The sequence below is a fragment of the Pectinophora gossypiella genome, chromosome 3 (assembly GCF_024362695.1).
Source record: "Pectinophora gossypiella chromosome 3, ilPecGoss1.1, whole genome shotgun sequence".
NCBI lineage: Eukaryota > Metazoa > Arthropoda > Insecta > Lepidoptera > Gelechiidae > Pectinophora > Pectinophora gossypiella.
Genome location: NC_065406.1, coordinates 2571026 through 2594962, shown reverse-complemented (window position 1 = coordinate 2594962; position 23937 = coordinate 2571026). Strand labels below are relative to the sequence as shown.

At 40.1% G+C, this 23937-nt stretch overlaps 3 protein-coding genes across 10 annotated transcripts in view; 1 reads left to right on the top strand and 2 right to left on the bottom strand.

Moving 5' to 3' along the window:
- Positions 1–5135, top strand: part of LOC126379918 (neuropathy target esterase sws) — a 41484-nt gene extending 36349 nt beyond the window's left edge. For 6 of the 8 annotated variants that reach the window (XM_050028990.1, XM_050028949.1, XM_050028955.1 and 3 more), the window contains 3 exons: positions 82–229; positions 1879–1929; positions 4173–5135. In XM_050028990.1, coding sequence (XP_049884947.1) covers positions 82–229; positions 1879–1929; positions 4173–4280 — 307 coding nt within the window. In that variant the 3' untranslated portion in view covers positions 4281–5135. Of the gene's footprint in view, positions 1–81; positions 230–1878; positions 1984–4172 lie in introns of all 8 variants that reach the window. The other 2 variants (XM_050028972.1, XM_050028964.1) reach the window with 2 other exon arrangements.
- A 2120-nt stretch (positions 5136–7255) lies between these two features.
- On the bottom strand, positions 7256–12390 carry LOC126380443 (uncharacterized). Its single transcript, XM_050029855.1, has 3 exons — positions 12275–12390; positions 10672–10847; positions 7256–8287 (listed from the first exon to the last, which is right to left on the bottom strand). Exons 1-3 carry the CDS (start codon positions 12387–12389, stop codon positions 7256–7258), a joined length of 1323 nt encoding a protein of 440 aa, XP_049885812.1. The 5' UTR covers position 12390.
- A 267-nt stretch (positions 12391–12657) lies between these two features.
- LOC126380285 (centrosomal protein of 290 kDa) lies at positions 12658–23618 on the bottom strand. Its single transcript, XM_050029582.1, has 12 exons — positions 23479–23618; positions 21968–22167; positions 20678–20857; positions 19873–19961; positions 18677–18773; positions 17697–17877; positions 16852–16965; positions 16403–16580; positions 15698–15842; positions 14784–14942; positions 14471–14594; positions 12658–12931 (listed from the first exon to the last, which is right to left on the bottom strand). The coding sequence occupies exons 1-12, from the start codon at positions 23582–23584 to the stop codon at positions 12816–12818; spliced, it is 1689 nt and encodes a 562-aa protein (XP_049885539.1). The 5' UTR covers positions 23585–23618; the 3' UTR covers positions 12658–12815.
- Between the last annotated feature and the right edge of the window lie 319 nt (positions 23619–23937).

Below are 23937 nucleotides of genomic sequence, written 5' to 3'. Positions count from 1 at the left end.
GGGAGGCCTGTGTCCAGCACTGGGAAGTATATAGGCTGTTTATGTTTATGTTAAAAGGTTAACATATAATTTTGTTAACAGCTACACCTTCACCGACCTAGCACAAATGGTGTGTTCGGTGCGTACGGCGCGCGACGTGGACCATGACTCCTCCTCATCTTCAGACTACGAGGAAGACCAGAGACACTTCGAAGGTTACGCCTCCGAGCCCAGCGCTGGGATTCTAGAGGTATGTTCTAGCAGCATATTTAAGTTTGCCCTATAGTACCTGTTATGAACTGAGTTGTTGGGTCCCAATGATGTTTTAGGGTTGAACCAGATCTGTCAGCATTTCATAGCATTTTCCTATGCTTCTATCCATTTACAGTATCTACCCGCTATCGCGCCACCTGGGTTCGCTCTCTCATTCTAGCAAATGACGGTTTTATAATAACAGAAGATAGAAGCGTAGGAAAGTGGGAAGAGGTGCTGACCAATATAGTTTGACCCTTATAGTATAGATATGTCCCGCTCCTAGTAGATAGTGCTTGATCCTACAAGTGCATATTGACAGCCAAAGGAATCTTATGTGCAATAAATGTCGAATAAAAAGGAGTAAAGAAGATAGCTGACATAGAATATAAAATGCTGCACCGATACGAGCTTGGAGCGAACTTGATTTACCTGGAAAAAAAAATTACAGTGATTTATCCTGTTTTTTTAAAGAAGAAAATGTACAGATTTTGTGTCGAATTTGCTGGGCTGATGTTTCATTGTAAATATTTATTATTCATATCGTGACTAAAATGAATATGTGTGGTTTTTCTATTCTATTTCAAAGCGTATTCGATTATTCATCCATTTTAATATTATTGGAGTTGAGCATTTAAGACCATATTCCTTCAACTAGAATTGATCCTTGGATTACTTACATGAGTCACGCCCACAACCATAATTGCTGTGGGCACGTATGACTCTACGCACGAGTTGATCCCCAGATAAGTTATAGACCGGAGTTGGCTTTGGGCTGGCTTTTATTAAATTTTTTCTGCCACTTTTTGGAGAAGGTGAGGTATACACGTAAAGCACACGTCTACTTACTGCCGCAAACTGATAAAAAACAATCAACGTTTCTATAAACGCAGAACATAACATAACCGTCACAATAATAACAAAACACGAACCTATTGTTCATGTAATTCGGCAGAGGGAACTTGGCAACTGCCATCTATAATTTATCTGAGAAGTTAACCAGTTTAAAATATACTAGTTCTGTAATCACCGGAAATTGAATCTTAAGTCCTTGCAGCTCCTCTACTCTTTATGACTAGTCTAATTTGTGTTTCCAAAACATTGTAATCTTTGAGTTTCCAAGGTTACAATGAAGGACAAAGTTACAGGAAGGTATGATCCTGACCTGATTACTCTAGCCATAGAGGCGGGCAATCAGGTCGCGATAACAAACATTTCAGGACCCTGATACCGACCACGGCGTGGTCGACGTTTTCCCTTGATCAGCGCTTATCGCTATCGACCCACTATGGTCGATTAATTATATCAAATATAATCCTCTTAGACGACGCCTTGAGCCGTGGTTCGCGCCCAACTGGGCACCCTCAGGCCTGCTGTCTTAAATATTGTATCGGGTGAGAGCCCTCAGCGCTCCCCATTTGTCCGGCCAAGTAGTTTATGCCATCTGCGGCAAATCTAAAATAAGTCACGTCAAAAAAACAAGGTTACAGTGAATAGGCATTTGATAGGTACACGTAGTGAGGTCGGAGCCCAACGCGAACCTAAACAAGTAAAAAACAATCGAAGATAGAGTCATGATGTTGCTTCTGTTACCAATTCAAAATTCAACCTTATTGGCTAGTCAAAATTTTCCTGTCTACCCTGCAGATGTCTTCAAGTTTAGAGGAGGCGGCGGCTTGGATCAGTGACACTGAATTGGTGGGCACTTATGGAACATATGGCACCTATTGACCTGCACGATAGTTTTAAAGGGTTTAGATTTTTTCTTTAATCTTTTTCTTTGTAACGGGCGCACTGTTGGGTATGACGTCACAGGGGCTTGGTTTTCTCAATGTTTTTGTTTTTTTTTTCTAATAGGGTTGGCGACTAACTTTGTATGTTCGCTTGCACTAAACCTTTTAATTGGGCGGTTTGATATAGGAAACAAGGAATGAAGCAGAAGGGCTTTTGATATAGATTTTTTTTAATATGGTGATGGGTTTACTTATAAACTTTTGATTAGTCGATGGTTTCATTGTTATGAGCCAAGATTTATTAGCGTAATTTGATTATGTAGCTATATTTTTTCAATCGGCAAAGGATACCAAACTGTCGTCTAATCACAAGCTTTTTTTTACTATACATTGGCTTTAAGAATATAGTGCAAGCGGATTGTAACTATGTACTGATAGGGTTACCATTTCAAAGAAAACTGTTCTGAAAACAACAAAATTTTAGACTAATTACAAAACCAGATTGTCTTGATGGTAACCCTTAAACTGCACGTTACATTCTACGCAACATTTAAATTCTTCTAATAATCTTCTTTCGTTTTCTGAATCTCTGAATCCCTGTTAAACGTAAGATTAGAATGACATATCTCTTCTCTCTTTCACACTACTTTGTCCTGGGAGGTTAAGAAGGCCACATTGAAGCGATTCACCTAATAAAGCTTTATTGCTATTTGTCATTTGTTAAATTTGCGCACTGTTATTTGCGCAAATGTCAAATGAGCGACTTTCCAGGCTACGTTTCCAAAAAAAAAAACATTATTATTTAAAAATATAATGTAATGGCAGATGCATATGTAAAAATAATTGTTGCTTGATATTTGGATCACATTAATTATATAGAATTATTTGCTACCTATGTTGTTCACATAATAATGGCTGGATGATGTGTTGTGCCTTGGTGTAATAACAAGGGTCTTCATTTATACCCAAAAACAAAGATAAAAGATGAATATGTCCTTTATCCATGAAATTAGAAGGTTAAAACATAGAAAACGTTCAGCTGCTTGTCTTCCCGGGCATGTCGTAAAAACCGACAGAGGGATTGTGTCCTAACATGATGGACTAATGTTATGGGCGATAGGCTGATCCCTTATCACAATAAGGTTCATCATATCCAGCTTACGACATCGTATCAACAGTGGCTGCAAGTTGTCTTTGATTACTTGTGGCTCTGCCCACCCCATTAGAGATTACGGGCGTGAGTTTATGTATGTATGTATGTAGAAGGTTAAACGAATGCAACTCTGTACAGCGCCATATCTATTTTTTATAGGGAACGAAGTCTGGAAAGTACCTTATTGTAATATTGCTTTTTTGATGTATTGTTTTAATGTGGCCGTTTATAACTATCCCTAACTTTTCAGACATCTCGCACGTAACCAAACTGGTCACTATTTAAATTTTATTGTACAAAGCTATTTACATTCTATATTTATTAAATGTACTGTTAAGTTATGTGCAACAAAGTAAATTTGATTTGATGTACTGCAGCAGTTAACATCACTAACGGAGTAACGGAGTAGTTTTAATTGGCTAGAACTCACCAAAGGCTAGTCAATTTGAGAAAAAAATGTTAGCGGTTTGGAATATATTATTTCTTAAAAGGACTAGGCCAATTGCGTTATGCAGAAAATGATAATATTACGCTTAATCGATGTTGTCAACTTAAAAAAAAACATATGTTCGTTTTTATCTGAAGTCACAATTTTTCCATGGCATTACAAATTCATCAAAAAATCCAATTTTCGAGCATCTTCATAAGCTTTTAGGGGTTTAACAAGGCCACATCGAAGCAATTCATCTAAGAAGCAATATTGCAATTTGACATTTGGGCATATAAAAGTAAGTGCGTAATGCACATAAATGTCAAATAGCAATATTGCTTTTTTACATGAATTACTACGATGTGGACTTTTAACCCCCTAATTCAGCCGAAAACTGTATAAGAAGGCGAGTTTGAAGCAATTCATCTAAAAAAGCAATACGCTGATATCTGTTGACATTGCGCACTTACTTATATATGCGCAAATGTCAATTTGTAATATTGGTTTTTAGATGAGTTGCTTCAATGCAGCCGTTTTAGAGTCTCAACCGATAGCCTTCGAGAATTGTGACTTCCTCAAACCCCATCAAGCATACTCCCTCACTTATTTCTAATTAACATTCCAGGAAGGTCTTCGCACTCGACGCGTCGGGGGGTCCCTCTCGCTCTCAGAAGACGAGATCGACTCTGAAGCCGAAGTGTACGACCCCCTTAACAAGAGAGGGGGTAGGTGAGACCCGCTGTTGCACGATTTGTGCAAAGCTCTATTTCAATACGCGCAGGCTGGGAAGGAACTGGCTAGCGACCAGTGAATTGGTAGCCAATTATACAATTGGGAAGATATTTTGGTTAATATAAGCCGTATTCATTAGAGGAGGTGTCTAAAAGCCCCGCATGCTTAAATCATCATCTAAAACAGCCATATTGCAATTTGATATTTGCGCATATTAAAGTAAGTGTGCAATGCAAACATATGTCAAATAGCAATATTGCTTTTTTAGATGAATTGCTTCGATGTGGGGTTTTTAACCCCCCTGAACTATATAAATAAATTTTGTAATGGGGAGGGAGCAAATTAAATTTTTGTAGTCTCTGCTTACCCAGGGGAAGTCCGGCCATTTGTACCATGAATGAGCCGTTCACAGTGCCCTGGTGTACGCACTGCTGTGCCGACTCCATAGCACCTTGCCCTACTACTTTCTCCCCACCTATTCACTCTTCTTCAAAACTAGAGTGAATAGGCATTTACTAGGTAATTGTGTACCACCTTAGACCACATCTCCACACAAACAGGTGGGATTGTGTGTTAAAACTGAGTTTAAGTATAGTTTGTTAAAGCTAAAAAGGCGAATGTCATAAACATGAAAAAACCAGAAGATAGTTTAAAATTCCAAAGTATGCTGTGATTATAATATTTATGTTACATTATTTAAGTTGATTTAAAATTACCAGCGTGTAAATTGGTGCTACCTCAATGCTATTTTGGTTTCTTTGTACAAATCAGTCAAATATAAGTTAGTTGGATAAGCTGTGAAATAATTTAAATCATCATCGTCTCCATAGCGTTATCCCGTTTACACGGGGTCCTCTTACCTAACCTGATGATTTGAAAGGTCTGGTTTTTACAGGTGTGAACGCCTGACTGACCTTCCAACCCGCGAAGGGAAAACCAGCTCAATACAGTTTAGGTCACATGTCACATACCTCTGAGACGTACTCGTATCTCTCGGGAATGTGACTTTCCTCACGATGTTTTCCTTAATCATTGAGCTCGTGATAATCATTTATGATCCTAACATGGTTTCGAAAACAAATTCGAAAATCATTTGCTTAGGCCGGTGCTGGGTTTCGAAGTTGCGACCTCACAGTGAGAGTCGAGCGTTCTTCCAACCAGCGCTCCTCTGTAAAATGTTTGTTGGAAAAATTATAAGAAAAAATCTTATGTACGTAATTCGCTCTCATGTCAACTTTCAACTCCAAAGTTTTAATCAATCAATAATACTTTATTGCACAACGACATATACAAAGGACATAAACATAAGCACAATAGGCGGCCTTATTGCTAAACAGAAATTTCTGCCAGGCAACCTTAGGGTGAAAGAAGTTTATGCATTGGAGCGCGGGATGGTGCAATAAACATAATTATAATGATACCAACATAACTAAAAAAATATTCATTCTCATATTTATATTTATTCTCATACATTACAGAGCGATATAGTCAGTGGTGGCTAAGCTCTATAAAGATTTAAAAAATAATGAGTCTAAACGAGTCTAATGAGTCTAAAATAATGAGTCCCCATTATCGTCGTCAATACGTCATTTTAAACAATATACTTGCTATTGAATTTCAATAAGAATTTGTAAACAAAAAGCTAGAATGAATAGGCATTTACTAAGGAAACTCCATTAGGCGCCATAGCCAAGTTGCAAACGATTTTGACAGACAGTGATAGTGATAAAATGTATGAGATTGACATAAGGTGACAGTACAGTGACAGTGATAAAATGTATGGGATTGACATAAGGTGACAGTACAGTGACAGTGATAAAATGTATATGAATGACATAAAGCGACAATACATGTCAATCCCATAAATTTTTATTACTGTCACTGTAAATTGTCATAATGGTTTGCAACATAGCCAAGATCCAAGGCCGCGATTCTTTTACCTTACCCAGTGGAAATAGGACCTACTTCTTTGCTTTATTTGTATAATAATTATAATACCTCGCTTTTCTTTTAAATCGTGAAAATATTTCAGTAGCCTAAGCCTAACTTACTGGAGAATCGCCAGCGCATCGAGTTCGAATAAAAATGTATGAGAGTTTTAGTATAATTTATGACTGTGTAGATGTCTTCCATACATTTTAAATATTCTATGCGATGGTAAATTTGCACTTAGGCTAACGAAATTATCACATTATATATTTATGAAATATATGTTATATGTAGTGGTACGAATAATTTAAGTGCCATACAATGCAATGAGAAATACTCCGTACGAAATAAATTAACAAACTATCATATTGTAGGATTTATACAACCAGGTTTAGTTTATTCTTTGGATCTTTATCATCGTATAAGATCTGTGTAATTTTAATTTCCAAGGCAGCAATAGCCACAAAGATCAATCTAGACGAATGCTGTTTTTAAAAACTAGTAATTTAGCCCCTTCGCTTGATTGAGGGGAGGCCTGAGCCCCACAGGGGGACGTATATAGGCAATAAAATGTAAACACAAAGATTTCACTTAGAAAATTTGAGACTGCACAGACAATGTAGAAATACTAGGCCAAATGTATCGATTAATTGGTAATTTTCTCTTAGGCACTAAATTAGACATGTATGTAGTTGGGATGAGAATGGTGCGCGAATTGAGTGCTATGATTGGTCAATCTGGTCTATGACGTGATAATAACCCATTCTGATTGGCTGATATCTCAAACTGTTATGTACTACCCAACTACTATGTATGAATGTAATATAATGAACGACTGACACTAACTTTAAGTCCGCCAATCGAGGCACAAAATGTCGCGTATTTTAATCTAGAATTATACCAAAATGTAGCTCAATTAGTATAATACGAATAATTACAATGACTTGTGTATTTCTTGTATTTAAATTCAATAAACATGCTTACAAAGGTAAACAATGTTTTATTTATAATGAATTATTTATATGCAATAAGCATAAAAAAGAAAAACTACTTGTAAGGTTTCCAGTTAATCGCCCGCAAGAGTTGTCTCTTCTTCTCTTGTACTCTTCTCAAATAACTATGGACATTGACCACGTATGGATTGTCCCCATAATCATTCTTAATAGTTTCAACATCCTCGATGCACATGGTCCTATAATTATGTCCAGTTTCCAATCCATAGCTCGTTGTTTCCGTAGTCCCGTCCCATTCTTCATGGGTCCTTATGTGTATCTGTTCTATGTTCTTCTCCCAATATTTCTTCAAATGGTTTCTGACGTCGGGAGCATCGCATAAGTTCAGCAGAACTTGGAAGCATTTGAGTTGCAGCAGCGGCTTGTTATGCGTGTGGCATAACAAAAGCAGACGCTTCGTCATGTCTACAGTCCATTCCTTGACTCGCCATTTTGACCGAGTCGTGATTGTGGTAAAGGCCATGAGGTTAACAGCGCTGATGATGACTTCTGTACTGACGTGTGTCAGAAACCGCCTCAGGACGAAGTTGAGGTCGTACTCGTCAGCTAAGGTCCTACCAACTTCGTGCTTGCACAGTTGAGCCATGCAGTTCATCGCGTGTGAAACAATCCTGGGATCCGCATCGTTGAACAGCGTCAGCATGACTTGGAAAGCATTCGCCTTTAACGGTCTCACTGGGTCCCACTCTGTGAGGTTCTCGAACGTTCTCAGGTGCAGAAGAACGATGCCAACGTGGTCATGCTTGATCATTTTCAGCAAATTTTCAACAACTTCCGGGTCTTTTAGAATGAACTCGCAAGCGCATCTGTCTCTCGCCAGGGTTCTGAGAGTGTACGCAGCGGCGTAACGGATCTCCTTCCTATCCCTCATGATAAGCAGCATCAGATTTCTAACTATCGTTATGCGGCTCATAATGCGCTGTCTACCCTGGTAGTAGGTGGCCAGATGTGTGAGGGTCAGACAGACTTTTTCCCTGATGATGGGATTCCGATTATGCATCAGGTCTATGAGCCGGTATACAACTTGGAGATTTATCAAGAACATCGCGTTTTCAGATATTTGCACCTGTGGAACAAAAAATAATTGATTATCAGTACGTAAATAGCTATAAGTTCTGCTGCTACCGCCTCTCCCAGGTAGCACAAAATTGCTGCATAAGCGCTGAACAAGTGCTGGTTAAGAATATCAATGCTGTATGACGGTATTTAAATTGGCTGTATTAAAGCTGAAAAAGCGCTTTCTCAGCCAAAAAGGGCCCCAAATTAACCAGCCTTTGGTATTATAATGGCTGAAAATAGGCTGTGATTTACGTTAATAAAGGCTTAATTAAAGCTGCAATAAACACTTTCGAAACGTTTCATTCTGTTTAAGATTACCATATGCAGCGCTTGCGCAGCTTTTGACGTACCCGGTATCCAATTGAAACGTTTTTTTCAGCTTTCCATATAAAAATATTTAATCTTTTTAAATTTTTAACGACAGAAGAATAAGTTTCTATTCAACAGCGACAGGGCACCCATTTTGAATTAAAATATTACTGCTTCGAGTTACGGTAACTTGAACCAGTGATTATTATAATAAGTTCAGATTGCGAGTGCAACTTTATCGTGTAGTATATACTAATTTATAACTAATAATTGATGCGCCCTTAGAATTATTTAATTATATTGAAAGAAATGTGTAGATAAGTTTCGAGTGAAAAAGCTTTTGGTAAAATTTTACTTGTAATCATATATAATACCCTTTTATGAACGTACTTTAACTTGAAACATAGTTATTATGTGAAATAAATGTGTAGTTTTTAAGAATTTAGGATTTAAAATTTGATACAAACTGTATTTTTGAGGTTAGTTATGGCGTCCATAAGGTTTCAGCTTAAGTCGTTGAAAAAATATCTTGTGATTCTATTTGCTGAAAAGAATACCAATAATCAGCCACAGGCTGCTTATGTTCTGCATAAGATACTTTCAATTACACTTTTAGTTTTTACAAGGTTTTGGGGTACGCAGTTCTAATGACTAATGAGGTATATCGTATTTCAGCAACTACTTTATGCAGCATATTAGGGCTCCTTTGGCAAATAATAAAAACCGTTAAACCGGTATTATCTATCTATATATATTATACAATCCTTTGTCCTGAATGGCGTCATCAAGAGCAACAAGTTCCATAAGGGTTTGCCGGGATGTGATAATCTTTATAAAAGTACGCTTAAATGACACTACGTTTCTATAAGAATTATAAGCCACTTGTAAAATTACACAAAACAGCTTTGCAATCCAAGCTGTTAAAATATACGACTCGATACACTTTTACAGCTTCAGGAGTAATTAAATTATACTTTGACGTATTTTAAGCAGCTGCAGGCTGTTTAAAGTATTTATTTTACAGCTTTAACCCGAAGTCTGTTTATTGGTTTCAAAATAGACCACAAGAAGTGTAAAAGCTTGATAAAAGATGCCTTCACCAGCTTTAAGCGTTAGAACACCACTGGGCCGTACCGTTAACCAGCTGCCGTTATAAAAGAATATTTTTCAGCCATTCAACAGCAAAAAACGTTATAAGACACTAACTATGAACTCGTATGCAGTCCACAGCTTAATTACGTATTTTAGATGTACCTTTTACCAACCATTGATTAACTAACTTATTTCAAAGTTTCATAACAGCCTATGGAAGCTAAAAAATCCATTAAACATCTTATATAACACTTTTACACTTAAATAAGAGGCAGGTTCGACATTTAATCAGCCAGTGTGCTACCTGGGCTGTGGTCCAGTGTTTGAGCGTTGGAATCACGATCCGGAGGCCCCGGGTTCGAATCCCGATGGGGACATATCACAAAAATCACTGTGATCCCTAGTTTGGTTAGGACATTACAGGCTGATCACCTGTTTGTCAGAAAGTAAGATGATGATGAAGAAGAAGATGATGAGAAGGACGGATCCCTTCGGAAGGCACGTTAAAAAAGCCGTTTGTCCCGGACCAGGACTCTCGGTTACTATTTACTGATGTGAGTGAGTAATCGTTATATGAGCCATTTCAGGGGCCTTTGACGGCTCAATCGTAACCCTGACACCAGGGTTGATGAGGCTGGTATTCCACCTCACAACCCACACGATAAGAAGTTCTGCTGCTGGTAACAAGCCTCCTCTCACTCATCTCTGGAGGGGGTATGTATGAAGCATAATCTAAATATGTGTGAGAATATTTTTGTGTGGGTAGTTGCGAGTGAATTAAAGGAACGTGTTATTGGCCTCGATTCCTGGACACATTTTATTATCCGTAAGTAAATTCTTCCAACGTAACTTCTTCTTCATAAGCTCATGACTATATCCCGATTGGGGTAGACAGAGGTACACCCATCGCAAGATGAACTACGTACCAACCTTAGCTTTCAACTTGGCAACCAACAAATTAAATTAAAAAAAAAACCGAAATCTTCCAACCTGATCAAGAATGCTGTGCAGCGCTTGCAGCTGTTTGAGATGATCCGGCGAGTGCAAGTCTCGGTTGATCAAGCGCAGCCCTACTCGACCGAAGCCGAGCCTGGCTCTGGTGATGTCCACGTGAGGGGCGTACAGCGATGGCTGCATCGAGTCCAGGCGCTGGGCTGCTGGGTCCTCTGGGGGCGAAGGACTTGGAAGCTTAAGGTATGTGCTCAATATTATGATTGTGTATGGGGCCTTTGGCGGCTCAATAGTAACCCTGATACCAGAGAAGAAGATTATGATTCTTCGGTCGCGTTCGCGTTACTTACATAAGTCGGGAGTGGCGTAGAATAAATAGTAAGTTTCCTGGAAGATTACATGGGCAATAAGGCTGTTGTGCCTTTCTGTATCTATTTTATTATTTCAGTATGTGTCCATTGTGCTCAATATATTTCGTAAGTTGAGGTCTCCGTTAGATTGAGGGTAGGCCTGGGCCCATAATTGGGACGTATATAGGTTTTTTCTGTGTCTACTGAATTAATTATGAATGAATTTACGAAGTGTTCAACTCCCTTTTGAATTAAGTACATATCATAGCATTACGCCTGTATTCGCAAAAGGGTTGGCAGAAGTGTATAGTGTTAAACACACACTCTTCGCTGCTTTGTTTATGTTCCATGCAATAGAAGGCGAGCCTATAGCTAATAACCAGTCACAAATCAACATCAACATTGATTCATCGACTATAATATCAATTAAGTTTTAAATATAATCGACACCAGAGCCACTATCGGTGGACAATGTTACTAATTTTACGATATGATTGCCAACGTTTGGCCATATCATGATGTAATCATGCATTTAGTTGCTCATAACGTTAAACGTTTTGTGTTCATTGATCTGGCAAACTACATCATGATGTGGCCAACGAATGATATTCTATTTCATGAAATATGACCATTTCATGAAATAGAATATCATTCGTGAAATATGACCATTTCATGAAATGATCGACCACATCATGAAATGATCAATTCTATGATCTGGCCACGACAATTACATAATTATTCAAAAATAAAATGTTGGCAGAGGCATAATATATAAAAATAATTGTTGCTTGATATTTGGATGAGATTAGGTCTGTATAGAATTATGTTGCTACCTACATTGCTTCTCTTTATTTTGGTTTAGAATAATAATGGGTGGTAGTTATATTGTGTCTGGGTGTAATAAAAAGGGTAATCATTTACATCCAAAAACAAAGATAAAAGATGCATAATTAGAAGGTTAAACGAAGGAAAATGTTTACAGCGCCATCAATATTTTTGTTGGAGAACGGATGATTAATGAACTTAGGACGACTTAGCGCCTGCCGAGGTTTTTCTTGTAGCTTCTTTTCCCCGGCTATACAGGTTGTGAGAAGCTGCAGTAGTTTTAGGCGGATGAGACGTTCGTTATGTAAAAATTGACGATTCAAAGTGTAACTATGTTAAACATACTGAATAAAGATATTTTTGAATTTGAATTTGATACGTAAGGCTGAGGATAGGGCATTGTGCCGCGCCTTGGGAGAGACCTATGTCAGTACTGGACTGCAATGGGCTGATGATGACGGACTTACCGGTGTGAGAATCAATATGCGTCTTCCTCATAGCCCGGTCAACCGCCTTGTTGATTGTCCTAGGGTTCATAGCACACACAAGTTGTAAATACGAATTTTTATGGGGACAAAACATGATTGTGTTTCTATTTAAAATCAGAAAAAACAAACAAATTATTTGAGATAAACAATATTGATTTATGATCACTGTGGAAGACTAATTCATATTTATTTATTTATTTGACGTTTCAAATGCGTTGTCAGTTTTTGAATTTGGAGCTAGAATTATTGGTAACTTTTTGGATAATGAAACAACGTTTTTTTTAAAGTTATTTATTTGATTTTGGTCGCTATACCTTCATCCTAGATTATGTAAGGTACTTTATTTCTTTGCCGACGCCGCGTTCCTGTGTGTAGCCGTTGGTCCCGGCTGCATTACCAGTCGTTAATAACAATCAATCCGCACTGGGCCCGCGTGATGGTTTAAGGTCCGATCTTCCTATCCATCCATAGGGAAGGCCCGTGCCCCAGCAGTGGGGACGTTAATAGGCTGATGATGACTTTATTTCTTAGGGTAAGGCGGTCGGAATCCTTTTCTCCTGCACTTGGTGTCTACTATGACCTGCGCTTGCCGCTTCAGGTAGCACCGAGAAGGAATATCCTCTTCATCATCGGAAGCTGTTCGAAAAAAAATAGGTAGGTAGGTAGAATTGTAGAATGTCTCTCGTTATAAGTTTTAACACTTATAATATAACAAAAAATGGTGAATTAGTGAGATTGATGATAGTGGAAGAAGCGAAAGGGCGTATTTATCTCCTAGCATCTCCTCTCCAACCCTCTCACACACACTCACGTACAACTACATTCCACACAAAGAGAGGATCTTTCTTTCTTTCTTTCTGTTTTTTTTTTTGTCTTTTTATTTTGTTAAGCCAGTCATTAAAAACTTTTGTATTTCTTTGTTTTGGTAACATAAGTGCGTAAACTAGCTAGCTTAAGTAACATAAATATCCAGGAGAGAGGCATCATAGGCTGTAATACAAGTATTTATATACTTAGTCAGCTATGGTACCTACCTATTTATACCTGTGTCCAAGACTAAGCTATTTTAACACTTCAGCTGCTAGACCCATGTGACAAATATGCGCATATGGAACCTCGAGGCGTGCTCTACGCACACGCGTAGCTATCACGAAAGTTGTACCAACGAATGTGCTACCGACACGCCAGCTGTGTCTCGCTGTCCACACGAATGTGCGCACCGGTAACGCGTAGTGTGTTCATACAAACGCATCGACGGACCGGCCGACGCGCCACGCCGGTCCATACAATCTCGATACAATAGGTACTGCGCGGCCGTCTCGCTTACGGTGTGTTCACACTGCACTTATCTAACGCCTTTTTATTGAAATTGTATTTATAATATATTTCTACATATTATATATTAGCATTATCCTATTTTACTCGGGGTCCGCTTACCTAATCTCAAGTTTTGACAGGCTCGGTTTTTTACAGAAGCGACTGCCTGTCTGACCTTCCAACCCGCGAAAGGAAAACCAGCCCAATACAGGTTAGTTTAGATACCTAATTTGTTAATATATTATAATCTATATACGAGTACACTATTAACGCATATTTATGAAACACGACGTTCGTGCTTCACTGCCTCATCCAGCAGGATCCACTTAATACCAGCGTCGTGGTACGCCGCGACTTATGCTGAGTGAGGCCCTTTTATCTTAGGACGTCCACCACTACCTTATGATCATTCTAATGAACATCCTCTATGTTTTTTTAAGTAATTGTTCTGTGAAAATTTTAAGTGATGTTATTGTCTTGCTTTTTTTTTGTGTGGCGTCCTTTTATAATAAACAATTTCAATTCTAATAAGACCCAGAGGGGGTGAGGACTGCGCCCGATTTCAATCGGTGCGGGGCGGAGAATCGCTGTTCTGTACGTAGTATTATTCTTTGTTCTATCGTATTAGGTACAATCATAGAATAAGGAATATAACTACGTATAGAATGGCGACTCCGCTCCCCACCAGCTTCAGAGCTAGTTTTACCTCACCCCCCTCGAACACAGTTTAGACTTGAATCGTACGGCGTCTGTCGTCACACACGCTGACGCGCGTGTACAATAACGTCAACGTGTAGTGTCTGTGTAAAACAAGGTTGTTTGTATGAAGCGTCCGGGGTGTGGCACAATGAGTCTTACGTGGAGATCTGACTGGCTCCTTCTGTAGTAACTCCTTGTAAGTGGGCACATTCTTCTCTACCTCCTTCTGCGTGCTATGACTATGCATACTGAGCCCAGCCACTGACGGAGATCCGCTTGTTGGCTGAAACACAAATTGAAGACAACTCAGCGACACCACGGACAATCTTTACAAAAATCTCGTACTTCAGAACCAGTCCACGCGCGCTCCTTTACTTCTCAACGGCTTACAGTCATTTAGGCCCAGCTGGGGAGTCACACGTGTTTCACAGTCGCTGCTACTCATTGTGGTCATTCAGTAGACTTTACTCACGTTAGAAGGTATAACGATGGCAGTGGAGTCAGGCAATTTCTCCCGGATCTCGTCAGCCCTGGTGCGGCCCTTGGCGAACCTGGCAGTCAGTACGTCCACCAACTCTTGCACATCGCGCGCCTCGGCCGTCCATTCCGGCATCGGGGGATCTGGTATCACCTGGAGGAACGGGGTATTTACACACAGGAGTGTGTAACCCAGACATATACTTACGCAATATAGGTGCTTACAGCATATATGTATACAGGAATGTCAGCGGTCAGGAATTGTTTGGGTAAATGATAGCTATGATGTATAAAATGTTGATTGGCTTGAATTTCAGATTCCTCCATTGCCCTATTGAAAAACATTGACTCGGACAGGACTTGAACCTGCAGCTCTCGTCAAGTCGGAATGAGGGTGGTCTTTAATTCTCACCCTCGTTGATTTTATCGATCTATGTCGTCAATATACCTAAGTACGCCAAAAAATACCTCTTAGTGATTATACCGGTATAAAAACAAAAATCCCTTATTGTCCATAGTTGTTGAAGCAATGCCGCAAAGCGTAGCCCTACGGGCAGCTTGATACATACATACATACATACATACATACATACTTAAACACACACACGATCCACTCTGAACCGGCGTGCGTGTATGAAGCGATTGATGAATGTGGAGGAAGCAAGAGAAGTGTGTCAGGATCGAAGCAAATGGAATTATATAGTCTCTGCTTACCCCGGTGGGAAATAGGCGTGAGTTTATGTACGGGCAGCTTTATAACTTTGACAAATGGGTTGGTTACTTGTCCAAACATTTCCACCAATCCGCAATGGAGCTTGAGGGAGTATGCTACATGTACGAGTTGCCGGTGGAGCCTTGCCAAAGGCCCAGGGCAAAGGCTGATCTAAGATACTTGAGAGGAAGTCTTACGTCTAACAGCTTGCAAAGCTCATAGAGAAGCCTCTTGATCTCCAGAAGAAACGTCTCCAACTCATCAAGCTTTTTCTCCAGCTCAGCATAAACCGCTTCTTCTTGCTTTATTTCTTCTTTCAGCGCGTTTATCTGGTCTTGTCCTCTGAAAGTGCAATGTAATGTGCAGTTAGTTTGTATCCCGGTGAATTCTTTGAATCATCCGTTTTCAAGACATACCTATATAAACTCACGCCTATTTCCAGGATAAGCAGACTATGGAATTCTATTTGCTTCGATCCTGACACACTTCTCTTGCATACTCCACATTTATTTATCGGTGCATGAAACGATATAGATAGATATAAGAATTCACCGGGATACAAACTAACTGCGCCGGTTCAGAATAGATCGCACTAAACCTTTTCTAAGGTTATCTTATCGATTTTCGTCCTTTCGGCTTCGGTCTTCTTCTATCGTGAGGGTTGTGAGGTGGATGACCAAACGCATCAACCGTTTTCAGGGATTTTATTGAGCTGCCAAAGGCTACTAATATGGCTCATGACTACTTACTTACATCAGTTAGTAGTAACTGGAAACGACGGCTTAACGTGCATTCCGAAGCACGGATCATCTTACTTTTGGACAATTAGGTGATTAGCCTGTAATATCCTAAACAAACTGTGGTGAAAACCAGTCAGAGATGTCAAAGATTACAGGACGTACTCATCCTTGTCCTTAACAGAAGCAAACTTGAACGCCTCCAGCTCAGCCATGAGCGAGGTCTGCGTGTGTTCCAACTCAAGCTTCTCCTCCTCCGTGGTCTGTTGCAGATAAGCCAGCCGCTTGGACGTTTCGCGCTGACCGCGGAACCGATCGAAGACTTCCTCCGCGTCTGTCACTCCTGGAAGTACGGGTTTTAGTGGTAAGCTTCTGGCTATTCTACACTTACTTGCCGACCCCGCCGGCGTAGTCGACGATTTCCCTCATTCAGCGCTTATCGCTATCTCACTAGTGTCGATTATTTTTTCAAATATAATCCTTTTAAACGATGCCCCTAGTAGAGGTTCGCGCCCAACTTGGAGCTGACGTAATGAAGATTTACCGCAAATGTAATTAATTTCTTACACATACTGCGAGGCGAGCACGGAAGTAATTGAAAGTTCTTAACTGACCTGTAAGTTTCATCAACCTCTGGAAGATTTCTTCCATCTGCTGTTGTGCCGTGGCTTCCTCCGTAGTGGCGTCTCCTTCAGTAGAACGGTTGGACTCCGTGCGTAAGGGCCGCGCTGTGAACACATGTTTTGTCCCGTATAATGTCACTGACTACATGTGCAGAGCGTGTGGTAGACCTTGCAGCTTTTACACTGGCTTTTATAGTCATGAAAAAGCATAAATCGTCTGGAAAAGATGTATGTGGCCTGATGAATATGAGATAGCAATTAATCCAGATCTCACCTGATAGTAATTGAGTACTTACCTAATATCTGTGATACTTACTAACTATTTTGGGTCTCACCTGATGATGACTAAGTGGGTAAGTACCTAAGGAAAACACATTTGCCCCCGCGACACTGCAACTGCGCCGCCGCGCGCGTTACGATTTATATCGACTACATCAACCAATAGACGCAGCCAATGCTATCTACGTAGATAGACGTCGTACGGTTATTAGTCGAAGCCCTCGATATATAACGTGCAGCGTGCGGCGTGGTTGCCATGCCACAAGAGCTGGGCCTAACAGCATTACTTATGTCTTTCATTTAGGTGCTGAGTTTGGTACGTTAGATACTCTAATTCGCAGAAGCTATGATTCTTCACCTAGATTATTTTTAAGATGAATATAAAATAAACAGCTATATACCCACAGGCCTTCTCTTATCGATTGGACGTGGTTTGTACAAAAGTTTCACCACGCAATACCGTAATTCTTTGATCCAGGAAAATACCGTACTTACTCGTAATGTGCCTATCCAATTTTGCCTAACTCGGTATGGTTTATAAGAGGATTTTAACATACCAGGCGGTGGGAATATCCTCTTTTCCAATTTTTCTAACTCCCGCTTCCTCTCCTCGAAGCGTTGCGCGAAGTATGCTCGCTCGGCGGCCCGCGCATGCTCGGCGTCGTGCGCCCGCGCAGCCTCCGCGGCTGTGGCTGCTGTCGCTCGTATGCGCATCTCTGCTGCCTCCTCGCGCACGAACTGGTGGGATATAAGTACGTAATATAACGTAATATTAATATAACTGTAGAGACATTTGAACTACTAGTCAGTTAATTCTTTGACTTAGGGACTTAGATGCAGTTGCATGTTCGCATCGATACAGTTGCCATGATGTCGCTAGCTGTGTGGCCGGTGGCCTCGCTCACAAAATTACGATTCAATTGCGATGCTGTTGCGATGCAAACGCGGTTCTCCACTCATGCAACACCCTCCCTCCATTCTTTCCCCGATGTCGTCCAACACGGTCGCGCGTTTGCATCGACATAGTCGCGATGCTGTAGCGTGTTAGTATCGCTTCTGTTAGTGGGTTGAGCGTTGGGCTCACGATCCGGAGGTCCCAGGTTCAAGTCCCGGTGGGGATCACGAAAATCACTTTGTGATCTCTAGTTTAGTTACAGGACATTACAGGGTGATGATCACCTGATTGTCCGAAAGAAAGATGATCTGTGCTTCGGAGGGCACGTTAAGCCGTTGGTCCCGATTATTACTTACTGATGTAAGTTAGTAGTCGTTACATGAGCCATGTCAGGGGCCTTTGGCGGCTCAGTAGTAACCCTGACACCAGGGTTGTTGAGGTTGCTAATCCACCTCACAACCCACACGATAGAAGAAGATCGCTTCTGTAGCGCGTTGCAAATGCGACTAAAGCGCGTCAGTAGCCACTACTGCGCGTTTACGAAACACGCGATTACATCGATGCAAAAAATCGCAGTGGGCGAGAGCCCTTAAAATCGCAATATGGGAACATCATAGGAAAATAATCAGTAAGTTATTTTACCTCAAGTTTCTTTATTTCTTCCCTTTGTTTCTTTAATATATCTTCGATGCGGCCGAGAGAGCTTTCGAACTTCACCGCATCGTCTATCAGCGCCTGTCTGTAAATAAAAGCAAAGTTAGCTATCCATACTAATAATAATAAAGCGAAAGTAACTCTGTCTGTCTGTTACCTTTTCACGCTTTTTTATACCGTGAACCGATTGATATGAAATTTGGAAGAGATATTCATTGAGAACTAGGGAAGAACATTGATGATAGCTTTTAACTCGGAAATCCCCCCCTAAGGGGATGGAACCAAATTCACGGATGGAAAGTTAAGGGTTTAGTCATAAAATTCATAAATAGAATAGAATAGAAATATAGTTTATTATAAAAGGGCGCACCACACAATAAAAGACAATAACATCATATCAAATTTCCACTAAACAATTACAAAAAAAGCAAGACGGATGTTTGTCGAAATGATCATAAGGTGGTGGTGGACGTCCTGAGATAAAAGGGCCTCACTCAGCACAAGTTGCGGCGTAAACTACGACGCTGATATTATGTGGACCCTGTTGGGTGACGCACTAACATCGTGTTCCATAAGCATGTGTTAATGGTGTACATAAATTATAATACAAATATCAAATTACTTTAATACAATTAGAGTGTACATAAACAAATATTATCGCAAAGATGTATACGTAAATACTTACATAAAACATAAACAGCCTATATACGTCCCACTGCTGGGCACAGGCCTCCCCTCAATCAACCGGAGGGGGTATGGAGCATACTCCACCACGCTGCTCCACTGCGGGATGGTGGAGGTGTTTTTACGGCTAATAGCCGGGACCAACGGCTTAACGTGCCCTCCGAAGCACGGAATCATCTTACTATTTCGGACAATCAGTTGATTCAAGCCTAAAAAGTCCTTACCAAACAAAGGACAGTCTCACAAAGTGATTTCGACAATGTCCCCATCGGGAATCGAACCAAATACTTAAGGTTAGAATAAAAAAGAACTAGTAAATAAAATAATAAATTCACATCCCTATTAGGTCTCTTCCCAAAGGCAACTAATCACCAAAACACATTTTTCAGCCAGTTATGTATTATTGGCGTCCTGTTTAACTACTGTTACAGGATTTACTTGAAGAGTACGGTAACGCAGATAAACACCATGGTATCATGGTGGTATGGTGGTGTATTTACCTAATAGACATGTATTTTTTCTTCACCAATTCCGCTTCAGTCCACTGAATAAGAACTTTGTGTATCTCATTTTCTAAATGTGATATATTCTGTAACAGAAAAGGTTAGGAAGGTCGAGAAAGCTCGGTGAGGTATGGGTAGTGGTTCATCTTGTGATGGACGTACCTCTGACTACCCCATTTGGGATATAATCGTGAACTTAGTTAACACGTTCACTGTGTATCGACCCCTCACGTGCATTGTTATTTTTCGGTAAACACACTGGAATTTATGTACATATACACAGTAGACACATGCACAAACGCAAGAATAGAAACAATACAAAAAGCCTCCGGTCGGATTCACCCATTTTCCCTCGTGGCCCACATATGGGACATGCACGTATCTTAATGCCTCATATGTGGTTCATACACAGTCTTCTTCTATCGTGTGGGTTATCAGGTGGATTACCAACCCCATTAACCCTGGTGTCAGGGTTACTATTGAACCGCCAAAGACGCCTGACATGGCTCATACAACGACTACTAACTTGCATCAGTAAATAGTAACCGGGACCAACGGCTTAACGTGCTTCCGAAGCACGGATCATCTTACTTTCGGACAGTCAGGTGATCAGCCTGTAATGTCCTAATCAATCTAGGGATCACAAAGTGATTTTCATGATATGTCCTCATCGGGATTTGAACCCAGGACCTCCGGATCGTCGAACGCTCAAACCGCTGGACCATGTAGGTCGTTATACACAGTGAACTTGTTGAAGTTAAGTTGCTGGTTGCCCGAATCGAAGCCAATGACCATTGGTTACCTTTCTAGCAGCACTATGTATCTTGGATTTGACAAGTTCCCCCTTGGTGCTCTCTATGAGTAAGTGTTCATATTCTGTCTCTAGAACTTTCAGTCGGTGCTTCTTCTTTCTACTGTCATACTTCAACAGGTCCAGTAGCTTCCGCTGTTCTATTACTTTCAGGTCTAGATTGTGGATTATCTGTAATTTATAGTTACAAGCGTTTATTTCTATGTATCCCACCTAAGCAATAGAAAAAGAAATAGCTATGTTTTATTGCGACCATGTGTTCGTACAAATTGTGTGCTATAAAAATACAGAAGTAAGTATTATAGTATCAACATGGACCCGGTAAAGGCACTGCAACTGGTAGAGAGGACAACATACTTAATTATAGTTGATATTTATTCTACCCCTAAATAATATAAAAACTTAGAATATTACTTGGTAGGGATTTTAAACAACGCCTGACTTCGGTCTTAAACAAGACAACAAAAATAAGACATGGCTGTTTGGACTACGTCCCCTTTGCCTGTTCTTGTTCTTAATACCATGTCTTCGGGACTTTTTGGCGGGAACGGGAGAGTTGCTTTCTTCATTGAATAATCTAAATAATTAATACAAAGTGGTGTTTTGTGGTTAATGATAGCATTAAGTTAGTCGGAAAACATTCGCGACAGTGTTATTACTTATATTGGAATATTCAATAAACAAAGTGTATCTATCTATTTTCGCTTCGTGCCAACAAGCCGCTTCATAACTCAAAAGTTTATGCGGACTTGAGTTAATTCCTTTGGGGTTCGGAGTAGGAGTCTACTCCGAGGGTGGGGGCTTAGGTTTCATCGTCATCACCTTTCACCATTTCATTAGTCATCAAGAAAAAAAATACGTAAGACATGGCTGTATGGGCATAGTTCCCTTTGCCTTACCCTTCGGGGAAAACCGAAACAATAATAAATACCATGTCTTCAGGTTAGAATGTATAATACTTTATGTTATGTATTAAACAGTCGTCTTGACCATTATAGACGGCAATATGGCTCGCCACCTATCACCATTAGTCTAACAGAAAGCTTGGTTAGGTGTGGGTACTTAGTTCATCTTGCGATGGATGTCTCTCTAACTACCCCAATTGGCCTATAATTAGTCGTGAGATTATGTTATGTGTAACATACACACAAAGGTATCTGTGTGTCTTATGTTCGGGTGAGAGCCTTCAGCGATCCCCATTTGTCCGGCCAAGTAGTTGATGCCATTTGCGACATATCTACAATAAGTTACGTCAAAAAAAGTGTGTTATATTTAACATACCTCTTCAGAAGTCTTCTTGCCAATAGGACAGACGCTGTTGAGGTACTTCTTGACCTGTTCTTCTTCTTCACCGATGACAGCTTTGGCCTGCGTCAGTTCATTGACCCGCAACTTTATTTCCTTCTTGAGTGTGTCTATCAAGTCATTGTTTTGCCTCTTTTCTTGTTCGTATTCTTCGTAATGGGATTTTCTTTGGCCCTCTGAAAATGCATAACGTAACATAAGCTCACAACTTCAGGGATTTCGCAGGCTACGTTCCCCGAAAAGAATATATATGGCGCTTCTTCTTCTATCGTATGGGTTGTGAGGTGGATTACCAACCCCATCAACCCTGGTGTCAGGGTTACTATTGAGCCGCCATAGGCCCCTGACATGACTCATGTAACGACTACGTACTTACATCAGTAAGAAGTAACCGGGACCAACGGCTTAACGTGCCTTCCGAAGGACGGATCATCTTACTTTTGGACAATCAGGTGATCAGCCTCTAATGTCCTAACCAAACTAGGGATCACAAAGTGGTTTTTGTGATTTGTCCCCACCGGGATTCGCCTCGAACCTCCGGATCGTGAGCACAACGCTCAACCACTGGACCACGGAGGCAGTAGATGGCGTTGTTCAGATTTAACGTGATAATTACCTATTTTCTCATTGCTCGGGTAAATAATTATTCAAAAATATAATGTAATGGCAGAGGCACATGTAAAAATAATTGTTGCTTGATATTTGGATCAGATACGTAGGTATTAGTGATGTTCCGAATATCCGTATCCGTATCCGCGGATATCCGAGATAAAAGAAAAATCCGTATCCGTTACTTTTCACGCGGATCTTTTACGGATTAAGTAGATTCAGATTCAGGTGATTAAGTAGAATTATTAAAACTATAAAATTCCATTCAGATTGTTATTATTTCTTAAAATCAAATATTTGGCACCTTTATATTGCAAACATTTAGATAGATAGATCTTTATAATGAAAGCAAGATAAAATATCACTTTTATAACAATGAAATAACTAAAACTTTAATCTTTTTATTGACACCAATCGAATGATATCGAATAAGAAAATAAAGATCCGTATCCGTATTCGGATCTTTACCTACACTAAATATCCGTATTCAGATCCGTATCCGCGGATATACATTTTTAACGATCCGGCACATCACTAGTGGTATACAGGCTAATGACTGAGTAGAAAATTAGAAGTTGTTGGCGGAATTAGCACGGCTGCTGGTTCCGTGGGTTCCAATGCCAGCTGTAGGGATAAGTACTGTCGCAGTGGGGATACTGTCTGAAAAGTAAGATGATTTTGTGCTTCGGCATGGACCTGTTCTGTGGTCTACTTACTGGTTACTTGCTTTTGGTATCGCTTCAATTAATTTTGGCGAAAATGGTCTATTTACACTGGGTTGAGTTCTCTGCCTACCTCGCTAGGGCGTGAGTTTTATGGGACAGTTTCAGAGAGATCTGGAATGTGATAGAATATGCTAAGGTCAAACACATACAAACCTGAAAGTTGTATTTTCTTTTTGATTTCAAATATTTTCGTGTTTATGCTCGTCAGTTTGTCTTCGGACTCGATTTCGAAAGGATGTTTTTGGTAACACATCGCCATTCTTTATAAATAATTGTTAAACAAAATACTGAAACTGTAACGTGACAAAGTAAGAATTATTATCATAGCAACGCATTTATTGATTAAACACACTCCCATCTAAGTATTTGTACTTTTTCAAACACAATTGGGTTTTTTACCGTACGAAAATATTCGCTACGAACCATGTGTGTGGACAATAAAACACCCAGTTTGTTCAAATCATCCAGCATTGTACTTTTTCTGTTATAATAAAAACCACCCCTATCAAATTCAAATGCACCCTTATACTGGAGTGTATGTTACAACGCCATCTGACGGAATCTCCGCGAACGACTAAGCTTGAAAGCTCGCTATTGGCTCAGCGCGCCCTC

What these genes read in the sequence shown, in the direction of transcription:
- LOC126380285 (XM_050029582.1), bottom strand. Translation starts at nt 23,584, where the DNA reads ATGGCGATGTGTTACCAAAAACATCCTTTCGAAATCGAGTCCGAAGAC. An exon ending in AAAGAAAATACAACTTTCAG is followed by an intron (nt 22,168 to 23,478) that starts GTTTGTATGTGT and finishes ATGCATTTTCAG; the next exon opens with AGGGCCAAAGAAAATCCCAT. An exon ending in GCAAGAAGACTTCTGAAGAG is followed by an intron (nt 20,858 to 21,967) that starts GTATGTTAAATA and finishes TATAAATTACAG; the next exon opens with ATAATCCACAATCTAGACCT.
- LOC126380443 (XM_050029855.1), bottom strand. Translation starts at nt 12,389, where the DNA reads ATGTTTTGTCCCCATAAAAATTCGTATTTACAACTTGTGTGTGCTATG. An exon ending in GCATATTGATTCTCACACCG is followed by an intron (nt 10,848 to 12,274) that starts GTAAGTCCGTCA and finishes CTTCGCCCCCAG; the next exon opens with AGGACCCAGCAGCCCAGCGC. An exon ending in TGCACAGCATTCTTGATCAG is followed by an intron (nt 8,288 to 10,671) that starts GTTGGAAGATTT and finishes TTTGTTCCACAG; the next exon opens with GTGCAAATATCTGAAAACGC.